This window comes from Chaetura pelagica, unplaced genomic scaffold, assembly GCF_000747805.2.
Source record: "Chaetura pelagica isolate M959 unplaced genomic scaffold, ChaPel_1.0 scaffold344, whole genome shotgun sequence".
Taxonomy (NCBI): domain Eukaryota; kingdom Metazoa; phylum Chordata; class Aves; order Apodiformes; family Apodidae; genus Chaetura; species Chaetura pelagica.
The window spans coordinates 9,315,217-9,326,668 of NW_009953098.1; the positions used below are offsets into that span (position 1 = coordinate 9,315,217).

Sequence of the window (11,452 nt, forward strand, 5' to 3'; positions counted from 1 at the left end):
CGGGGCTTCCCCTGCCCAGCCCTTCCCCTGCCCAGCCCTTCCCCTGCCCGGGGCTTCCCCTGCCCAGCCCTTCCCTGGGGGATCCACCCGCAGCCCACCGGGAAACACTGCCCCGATAGTCAGGCCCACGATGGGATTAGTCACTGTAGGGTTTATGATGGGCCATCCTTTTTCCATAACGTGTATCCTTGCTGGGCTGGCAAGATGTGTTGAGTCCCGAGGATTGTACATCCTCATGTCACCCAGGGGAAGTGACAACCGTGCAGACAAGATCTATCCCCACAGTGAGAGTCCATGTCGTTGCTATAGGATGGTGCTCAGACGTGATTTCTGGTTCAAACAGTGACAAAAAAATCAGTATATGTCCTGTGTTGCAGTTGGGTTTTTATATTCTGAAAATGAAAAAATAGGCTTCACGCTCCTGGGTCAAGTAACATGTCACTTTATCATGGGAAAAGTACATTTTAGAGAGAGAAATATTGGTACCCACTAGTAATTGTATAGCTTCATGTGGTAATTTAACTATATAGTAAGTTGTGAACTTTCTTGTGTTTATTATGTTCTGGTTCAGTGTGTTTGCAAAAACCTGTTCATAAAAGAAAGGATTGGTAGGTCTGGTGGAGGTGGAGAGAAAGGCTGGTAGCTTGGACTTGTGAAATTGTGAGGAGGAGCATGTGGCTCTTTCTCTTCAGGACAGGGAAAGCCAGATAAAGGAAGCCAGAGTTCTCAGAATGGTAGATTGAGATGTCTCTGAAAAGAGCTGCCTTCTGGTACTGCACAGCAAATTTAAATCAGATTTTTGTTAATGTTGCCAATGCAGTGAGATCTATTGTTTTTTTTTCTCAATGGAGACTAAAAGGAAGTGTAGCTTCTTTATTCTCTTAATTGGCAGCCAGGCTAAACCCCCAAACACTTCATGACATTTTATTCCATCTCTGAGGTTGCGGGCTGGTTTTTTTTGTATGTTGTTTGGTGTTTTTTTTTCAAGAATTCACATGGAACAATATCTACAAGGAGCATGTAACTGTCAGTTTAGACTGTGTGCTAAAAAAATTGTATTTTCCTGAAATGTTGTCAACCTTTTGAAATAGGCTTTGTCTGCAGTGCTGTGCAAGTCCAGTCGTTTTTAACACTGGTTAGTTCCAAGTCTCAGTGCCACTGTTAGAAAAGACTGCTGATTGAGGTGGAGTTTGGATTGGGCCTCTGTTGCTCTGCAGATGCTGGTGAAGCTGGCAGGAGCTCCTCTCACTGCCTAGAATCACAGCTTCAGATCCTTCCTTTGCCCACACGCCTCTTTTTTTCGCCCTGTTGTTCTCTCTTTCTCATGCATTTTATTTGTGTGTGGAGGAGGGTATCGATCTGTACAGATGTCGCAATGACTACATTATTTTAGGATTTGAACATTAACTGTTGCCATACACAGAAACTGGCCAGCTCTCAGGACATTATCTCTCTCACAGATGTCCAACAGAGCAAGGCTTTATGTGCCAGCTTCTTTTTTCCAGGTTCCCATTGTGTAGTGCTGCTTCAGCTGCTGCCAGCATGGGAACAGTAGCTGCTCTGTTTGGATTCTTGATTTTCACCTTCAGTTGTGCAGACTGCTGAGGATTGCAATTACTGTGGGGGTGATGTCCTAGAGGTATCTCCTGATGCTGGGTTTTAAACTTTGAGGAGTGAGTGGTGTGGCCACCAAGTTGTGCTGCAGAGGAGGCCTGATTCCATGTCTGGTTGGTGGTTGCTGCTGCAGTGAGAATGACCCAGTGTTGTGTGATAAAACTTTTTATATAGTCTATATTCAGGAGCTTGTTCTGAAGTAAAATCCTTAGAAAGATGATGCTGCAAGTGCCACATGTACTTCAGGAGGGAACCAGCCAGTGTTTGTGAAAACCTGATGTATTCTTCGTAGTTTGATTTGCAGCAAACCAAAGGAAAAACTAAAGGTTTTGTAACAACATTGTTTATCTGAAATGGGGTGCACAGAGACAGCAAATACTTGGTCTCTTCATCTACATTGTTGTGTATCATAGAGCTTGCAGATCAAAATTGATTTACACTTTCCAAATGTGTTACTCAAGTGAGATGGTAAAGTCTGGAAGAGTAGACTGGAGTCTCTTTTCCAGGTGGTGGCTGTAGGCTAGAATAAACAGCTCCAGTCCCTCAATCACTTCTGTCCAGTCAGAGTTTCTGAAGGGGTCACACAGCTGTGTGCAAGCTCTCAAATCTTTTGAGTCCTCCAACCCTGCTGTCTTATTTTTGTGCCTCTGGGAGATCATCCATGGCCGCTGGTTTCCATTCCTCTGTTCTTCCAAGGCTCAATACTTCCATGGACTCAAGGCCATGGACTTGATATAAGAGGCTCCCATCCCATGAATGATCCTTGCCTTCCAGGCAGCATTCTGGCAAGATATTGCAGCACTGCTCTGTTTTTTGTTAAGGAAAGATGTCTTTATCTTTTGTGTTAAACTTGAATAGCCTTCAAAATTATGGATGGATTTTAAAATAATGAGTAGAAGTAGACACTGAGGAGTGTGCCCTTTGCTGGTTGCTCTAAGGGGTTCTGTTAGGGATTGCTCCTGTGATTATGGTGAAGTAAGGAGGCGTTGTAAAAACTCTGCTAGTAGGAAGTGTAGAAATCATTGAGTCATTACAGTGTCTCCTGACTAGCAAAGCTGAGACAGTTTGTAACTTTTGTTCATGCTGATGCAGAGATGCATTGGGGTGTGGCTCACTGTGCAGGATCAAGACCACCTAGAGACTAGCACAAAGCAGGCTACCAGTACCTGGATAAAGATGGTGCTTGGACCTCCTGCTAGGGGAGCCTTGGTGCTCTTGTCACACCAGTCACCTGTGGATATTTTTTTTGTCATATTTCTAATGTACAAGTATACAAAATGTATTTTATAACAAGGGAAAATACAGCATAAGTAATAACATCTTGTTGTGGGTGTCATGTATATGAGTAAACAAGGAATTGTTGTGGATGCTTTTGATTTTATGCTAAACTGTGGGCTTTCTTTTTGGCTGTTGATTTGAAACTTCAATTCCTAAAATGGCTATATGTCAAATAGAAACATTGCTTGTCACAAACTTTTCTGGGACTCCTATTAGATTTGTAGACATATGTTTTTTTCTTTTTCAGTGACTCTGAGCAACCCTGTGGAAAAAGGTATGTGCAGTCAATTTACTACTTGACATTCAACCCTTGTGTAAAAAGATTTATAGAATGTTCTAGATAAAATATCAAGATACTTTCTGTCATTTTTTTTAAACTTACATTCTCTTTTGGTATTTCCTGATTGTAATTACATGTTTCTGAAGTGTACAGCATGCACTGCTGCTAGACATGTTGTAACTTTTGGAGGTATTGGGAGATGCCTCTGTTTAGGCACAGTATAAGCAGAAGAACATGACAAGGCTTTGATTCCTTTCACCCTTTCAGAAAAAACTATGCATGTCTCTCTGTGGGCACCCACACGCCATTCCCCCTTTCTGCTCTATGTTTTTAGAGCTGATTTTACAAGCTAAACAGAAAAGACTAGTTCCATTCTGTAGCCTGCCTGGGTTTTTGTCAGTTTTACTTGATCTTTCAGTGAAAGCTATTTTTAATGTTTTTTTGTAGGAAGGCATTTGCAAAGGATTTTGTGCTTGGTTCTGTGGAGGACTAACCATACACTGAGTGGTAACACAGTAACTCTCAGTTCCTACCACAGATGAGTTGAGCAAAGGTTTCTGTCTCTGCGGTAGGAGGCTTGAACACTCCCCAGGCTCTCTGGGCACTACGGGCTGGCAGACGTTCTGAGCTCCCAGGCACCCCATGTCATGAGGTGGTTGAACAGGCTGGGCAGAGCAGCAGGATCACTTGGTGAGACTGTTCCCACTCCTGTTTGTTGGAGGCCACAGTCACATTCTAAGAATAAGGGGTTGGTGGCCATGTTAGTGACTGTTACTCCTCTCCTTCCCTGGAAGTGCTTTGGAGGCATTTAGCTAATACGAATGGACTCTTACCTTCATTTATTCTTCCAGGGTTATGAAGGACAGAAGTAGGTGTAGTGGTTTTCAGCTGGCATGTTGTTCCTTGAAGAACAGTGCCAGCTGATACTTTAAAGATCCTCCAGATTGCTGCATCAAGTAGATTCTCTTTCCATTATACAGCTGTCGTAGTATCTGAAATGGTTACAGAGAAGCTATACAAAGCATGATATTAATGATTATTCAGCAGAAGAAAGTTATTAGTTGCCTAATCTATAGGTGCATCTGCAGTTCAGCTGCTTCTAACATGCTCCTGTAATGCTTTATCAACAAAATGAAACCTGTTGCAACATGTAGTTCCTTGCATATTAGTTTTTAAATGGCTGAGCTCCACCTGCAAGTGGTATAAGGATAACATCTCAAACAAACTTAAGAGCATAATAATGAATTATCATTGATCCACAGATCATTCACACAATCCATCATGTTCTTGCAAGGTGTATCAGATCACTTGGCATCTCATTAGAAAGTCTCAGAGCTCTGTTTGGCCTTTTTACCAATTACATTTTCACACAGGCAGTCTTGCCTGAGAAGTTAAGAAGTATTTGGATTTTAAATTTCTCTTTCCACTGGCAGTGGTTACTGCAATCCTAGTAATCTGGAATTTGAAGCTTAAACGAAACAGGGAAAATTAAGTTGTTATGATTATGATTGAATGGTGTGCTTAAATGAAACTGTCTTGTTTGATAATGTCATAGTTGAGTATTAAGAAAATAACAATCAGTTTGTGTAGCTGCGGGACTGGCTGTCCTGGGCCTTTCTGACCCACAGTTTGCCTGCTTGTGCCCAAAGGCACCTGAAATACGGTTGCTCGGACATGTGCTGCATTCCACGTGATCATGTCATGTCCAGTGGATTACAGTTCTTTCTTAATAATCACGAGACATGTTTTGCTCAATTTGAGGGATGTTTTGTTTGATTCTGCCAACTGTGGCAAGTCTGAAAGTTGTCTAATAAGAGATTTGGTTTTATTCTGCTGGTGTAAAGCTCTGCTAGAGCATATTGCCTCTCTCAACGCTCACAAATGGTGAAGGAGGCATGGCAGGAGTGGGCAGCACTCTGATAATGTGCTACTGTGATTTTAAGTGCATTTAGTAGCAGCTGAACCAACCAACAGTTTGGAGGTGCTGAAATATTGCAGTATTAACCTTCATGCTGCTCAGCACCAGCCCATTTTGAGTTGCCTGTGCCTAGGATATGGGGAGGAGGCAGCAATCCTGTCGTTCCCAGTGCCACAGACTTGTCACCTGTCCTGTCATGGAATCAAATCGGGTGGAGAAGGGGAGGCTTGTGAGACAGGTAATCCCTAACTGCAGCCACAGATCCCTGAAATTGTACTGGCCCTTTGACCAGGGTTTAGCTGTATTGTAATGCTGGTTGGTACTGTGAATCTTTCCTTTTTTCCTTCATTTTTTTGTCATTGTTGTGAAAAATTGGAATTATGCCCATCATGAATGAATTAAACTTTTGCTTAAGAAGTCATTGTTCTGCTTCTGTTTGTTTTTGTTTTGTTTTGTTTTTTAGTGGCCTATCTTATAATATTCCATATTCTCTTTGTGCTCTTTGTGTGGACATATTGGAAGTCTATTTTTACTCTCCCACTGCAGCCAGGCAAGAAGGTAAGAGTTCAAGCACTTTTCCTTCATTGCAGCATGAAAGCAGAGGCACTAAAGAGAGCTCAAAAATATTTCAATCTAGTTGTTCCAGACAACTGACTGGGTTTCCTGAAGAGATGATAAGTGACCTAGAGCTGTCCATGACAGCTGAGTAATTTATCATTCTGAATCCTATAACTCCCCACGGAGCATTATTTAAATCAGAGATGGTGATCAGATGGTAAAGCTGCCTTTTCAGGTGTTCCAGGAGCTGATGGAATTTTTTATGTTGAGAGTAATAGGATTGATGTTTATGAACTTCCATATTTATAGTGTCATTGATCTCTAAGGGTTTAACAAGTTGCAAGACAAATCCTGGGGGCCTCCCCTTAACCCAGCCTTTCTGGAGTCTCCACAGTAAGGAGACCCTCAGTTTTGGTTTTCTGTCTTCATGGAAGATGTTACAGTGCAGGTGGAAGTGGTTGCATCCATACTGCTAGTGGGGTTTCTTGTTCTCCTGTGCAATTCTTGTGCATATGTGAACATTCAGTGTTCCACCAAATTCTAGCACTGCCTGCTCTGATGGGAGCCCTTTGCTGGCTGGAGGAGTCCTCTTTGTAGTGGTTAAGTTGGCTTCATTTGGACTCTTTCTTATGCTAGTGAGGGATGGAAGAATCATTTTCCTTTGAACATGCCGAGGTCTCATGCCTGTGGCAGTGAGGACAGTGGCTCTGGACATAGCACGTGGCTTTTAATCTGATGTGAGAGATCCATGTAGCTCCAGCATCTCCAGTCCTTGTACTGCCCTGGTCAGCAGCAGCATGAAGGAGAAATGGGACACTGTGCTGTGGTAGAGAGGAACTGGGATTCACTCTGACACAAGTAGATTGTGTCATTAATAATACTTTAGTTAAGGGTTTGGTATTGGCTTTTTAACATAGGTGGATTAGTTGAGGACAAGAGTATGGTTTAGTGGTTTGAGCACAGGCCAGTCAGAGGCAGCCATTTGTTTTTATTTTTTTTACCAAATACCTAACTATTCTGTGTTGCTCGGATTGGTGGTTTTTTCTTTGTTTGTTTGTTTCATTTTCTTTTACCTTTTTATGAAATACTAATAAAATATCTGGAGCAGTAGAATGAGGATGGTTGTTTGTGTGGCACTCCAAATATGCATGACTGTAATCAGATCCTAATTACAAGAATGTAAATTTATAAATAACAACTAATCCCAGTTTTAGAAATATAAAACTGTATCTGGGGACATGTTGTTGCTCACAAGGGAAGTGCTTAAAGTGTCCTTATCATGGTTAGTAGAGTTATGCATTTAAAATAGTACTCTTAAGGTAGCACTACTAGCAATTCTAATATGTAGGTTTGTGATCCTTAATTTCACTCTTGTGTTTCTTTTTGATGTACCCTGGAGTGTTCTGGCAGCCCAGCACTTCTTACCTCTCCTCATCTTCTTAACAAACGCGTTTTCACTTGGCATTAATCTCATTAGAAGGAGTGGGAGGTAAAAATGTTTTGAAACTTGCTGGTGTTTGCAGTATGATCCCTGCTACCTGTGGGTAACTGCTTCTCTCATGACTTTGCTTCTAGTACCACATGTCCTATGCTGACAAGGAACGCTACGAAAATGAAGAAAGGCCAGAGGTGCAGAGGCAAATTCTGGTGGAAATGGCTCGGAAGCTGCCGGTGTACACACGGACCGGGAACGGAGGTCAGCTGAGGGGCAGCTTTGCTTCACCAAGTCTATCCAAGCACAGTAAGGCAGCACGTGCTGGCAATCCAGATGATGCTGCCAACCCACAGGGCCTTCCTAATGCCTCTGCATGCACTGAGTAACTCTTGTGCAAATTATTTCAGTGCCTCTTCTCTCAGGTGTTACTTTTAGGAACACACAAAAGCCTTGAATGATCCTGTTCACCTTCAGAGGAGCATCAGGAGAAGTGGCCTCTTACCCTTTGTATTTACCGTTCCAAACACTGTTCACGGTGTCTGCATTTAGTGCTGCCAATAGAATGACAAAATCTGTTCTTGTTTTTACTTACACTGCAGTCGAGCTTAGACAAGCAGGACATAATTCTGCGAAGAGATTTCTGGGCCTTGTTCTGTGATGAAACGCACACTATGCTCCTTCCAAACCTGAAAGAAATCCCTGTGCATGTGGGAGGCTCTGGCCTCTCAATGCTGTCAGACAAGCCACAGAATTCTGAAGTAAAGAACTGCTAAAAAGGCAATAATCATCATGGCATAGATGTAAAGTCTGAGCCAATGTGGGAGCTGGAGGGAGGCTTTGCAGTGAGGTCTGTTCCCCACATCTGCAAATCTCCAGAATTATGAGCATTGCTTATCTGGTTATGACCTGGCAGCAAAAATCAGCTGCAAATGCACTCATATTTTGAAGTGATAGAGGAAAGAATATGAATTATTAGGAAATTAACAGAAAAATAACTTGAAAAAAAGAACACTTTTCTATTCTTTGTACCAACGTGTCTTCAACTCCAGGTATCCGGTTCTGTGATCGATGCCAGCTGATCAAGCCTGATCGCTGCCACCACTGCTCCGTTTGTGCCAGGTGAGCTACTGGGTTGTTTTTCACTGAAGTCAATATAGCCACCACCAAGTGACATGAGTGGGCTGGTCCTTCACGTGTCTTCTGACAACTAAAGGTAGCCAAGTGCCTCTGTTCCAGCTGGCCACAGCTGGGTGTGTTTGTGTGTGACAGCAGCAGCATTTGCGTTTCTGCTGTTTGTGTCCCTGAAGTGTTTGCAGTTCCCACACCTGAAAGGGTGTCAGTGTGAAGTTGCTAGAAAGCTTATCACCTAGGGAAAACTAACTGATTAGCCTAGACAAGCTGAAATAAAGTATGGTTTTCACTTTTTAATTTTTTTTGTGTTCTGCAGAATTGTAACACTTCTGGGGCAGAAATCCTTTTCATTTCTTATCTTGCAGAGTGCCAGAGATTTTGGTTGATCTTGAAAAAGTAATAAAAACAATTGAAAGAATACCTACCTTAAAAAATTCAGAGACAGTATCATTTTGAGTTTGTCACAAAGAAATCTCACAAAAAACAGAGGCTTTTGCTATTGATCTACATTTGGCAATTAAGTACCAAATAAAATATTTTATTTTTCTTTTTATGTCCTTTTGCAGATGTGTGCTAAAGATGGATCATCACTGTCCGTGGTATGTCCTAGATACTGGTTTGTAGTTTTCTGAAAAAAGAGGCTGTATAAACACATTTCCTGCAGACAATAGTGTCTGTGTGCCTCATTCATTTCAACCCATGCATCTTTTCATGGTGGGACATTTAAAAAACAATCACACTTTAAAATTGCCTGAAACATTTTACATTTTGAAAGACAGATCACTCATGATTGTTCCATAAACTATGTGTAAAAAACTGGTTTTTATATATATCATTTAAATTCCAGCTGCCAATTCAGTCTTTGACTACTATTCAAGTTATAAGGATACTTCCACTTAGCCTTTAGTTTTGGGTATATAACCATTCCAGCATGCAGTTGGTGGTTGCTTTCAATAATAGTATTTGCACGCAGATTGTTTCTGAAATGATGCCTGCCACCTGTGCATGATAAGAGACACTTTGTGTAGAGTGGTGCATGGATGAATTAAGCTTTATCCTTTTTGAGAATTGCTGCCACTACATTTCTTAAACTCCTCCTCTTTTTTTTTTTTTAATTTAAAAAAAAAAAAAAGGAAGATTTCAGAAATCAGAAGCAACGAAAACATTTCCCCACCTGAACCTCCCTGGTAATCCTACATTGTAGAGGATTTTTCAAGCCTGAGTTTTGAGATAAACACCTGCTGTTTTTTTCGGTGTTCCCTTGTTCCTTTTTAGAGTTGTTCTGTGCATGGAGAATTATAACAAAATTTAGGTTAATTTGGTTTATATGAGAACAAACAAGCAGGGGTGAACCTGGCTTCTGAGTTTTGCAGCTGAATAAAAGAAACACAGAAATCCCAGACCCTATGACCTTTGCAGACAGGAAGCAGACATGAGTAATTAGAGCCTGCCTCTGTGACAAAGTTCCTAGCACTACCAACTTTAAAATTGAGAACTGTCCTTTTACTTGGCACAGCAAGAAGTCTTCAAGTGAAAAGAAAAAACCCTTTAATTATAGTCCATTTTGTCCACCAAGGGGAGCAATTTATTGACAAAATTGTATAATCATGAGGCTTACTAAAGCCAAAAAAATTGTGGTATTCATTGTGTTACAACTGTGTGCTGTACATATCCTGATTTCAACTTTGCTTTTGTTCTCTAGGGTGAATAACTGCATTGGATTTTCTAACTACAAATTCTTTCTACTGTTCTTAGCCTATTCTTTGTTGTATTGCTTGTATATTGCTGCAACAGTCTTCAAGTATTTCATTAAGTATTGGACAGTAAGTCGTGAAATCTGGTTACTTTTTTGTATCCTCTGAGTCTCGTGGGTTTAGTCACTCTTGTTACTTTTTTGCTTTTGGTCAATGGAGGGTCTGCATTTCTTCCAGAAGGCATTTTCCTGAGCCCTTCTTTTGAGCATAATTCCGTTATAAATGTCTGAAATGCACAAAGTGAGAAGCAAATAGACTTCAGGAATTTCAAACTGTAGGGTTAGCTTCTGGCAAAGAAGTTTTATCTTTTTTCTGGTCTTGTGTTTGCATGTGTGTGTATCAGAATCTTCAGTATAGTATCAAAGTGTAACATCCTGGCATTGATCTCTACGTATTTACTGAACAATGTCAGAAAACCTTGTTAATTTTCCAGTCCCCATATGACTCCTTTCTCAGTTTGAAAGTTGCTGAAATAAAGTGTGCTTCTTACTCAGTTATTGATTATAATTCATATGCAAGCAATGCCAACTGACAGTTCCAGTGACAGACTGGCATTTTGTCTCTTCTTTTTATGTCCCCTCTGCTGCTAACTCTGACCATGTTTAAGTAGCTTAACTTTGCTGTGCTTTGAAATTCATTAAATTTATGTTGTTTTAATGGCTAATACTGTACATAAACACCTCTAGAGGTGCTCATTGGATGTGCAGAGGCTGAGAAGTGATGTTTTTACCTTGAGGTCCCCCCAGCCAATCTGTAGATGTCTGCTGGTGAGGATCTCTGGCACTTGGCTCTCCTACTGTAGAAGGAAATAAGTGTTTCTTCTCCTAGTAAGATCCCACTTGGCTTTTAAACTTTTCCAAACCATCTGTGCTCATTTCTAACACGACCTGATTGCTAGAGCTGTGGAGGTTTTCCTAGCATGCCTGATATTGCAAGAGGTGCACAATTTTAATATGCGCACAGGAGACTCAGCAGAACATAAACAGGGCTCCAAGAGCTTGTGCCTGATAATTTCCCTGTGGGCAGAGGGCATGTTTGTTGTGCCCAGGAGGGAAGCCCTGACTGTACTGGCTCTGCTACATACAACAGGCTAGTAACAAAACCTGACTTGTTCTGCCTTGGTTACAGGAGGGGAAATGAACCAGATCACTTCTTTGTCTCTTCCTGCTTTTTATAGTAAGGTGTGTGTTGTGTGGATACAAGTTTGAGAACTCCCAATAAGAGTTTTAGAGGTTATATTTATTCTCTCTAGGAACAAAGAGTTTCCAGCTTTAATTTATTCTTATCACTTGTTCTCTGTTGTTTTTCTTTCCAGGGTGAACTGACTAACGGACGTTCTAAATTCCATGTCCTTTTCCTTCTCTTTGTGGCAGTCATGTTCTTTGTAAGCCTTATGTTTCTGTTTGGCTACCACTGCTGGCTCGTCAGTAGAAACAGATCAACTTTAGGTAAGGCTCTTGTGTCTTAGTTCTTTAGATAAGGCA

General features: G+C 41.3%; 1 protein-coding gene across 1 annotated transcript in view; it reads left to right on the top strand.

Annotated features, from left to right (window-relative positions):
- The first annotated feature begins 130 nt into the window (after nt 1-130).
- ZDHHC15 (zinc finger, DHHC-type containing 15) overlaps nt 131-11,452 on the top strand; it is a 15,087-nt gene continuing 3,765 nt past the window's right edge. The window contains exons 1-8 of the mRNA XM_009997245.1: nt 131-284; nt 3,140-3,166; nt 5,554-5,648; nt 7,224-7,344; nt 8,133-8,202; nt 8,781-8,813; nt 9,917-10,037; nt 11,284-11,416. Coding sequence (XP_009995547.1) covers nt 131-284; nt 3,140-3,166; nt 5,554-5,648; nt 7,224-7,344; nt 8,133-8,202; nt 8,781-8,813; nt 9,917-10,037; nt 11,284-11,416 — 754 coding nt within the window. The remainder of the gene's footprint in view (nt 285-3,139; nt 3,167-5,553; nt 5,649-7,223; nt 7,345-8,132; nt 8,203-8,780; nt 8,814-9,916; nt 10,038-11,283; nt 11,417-11,452) is intronic.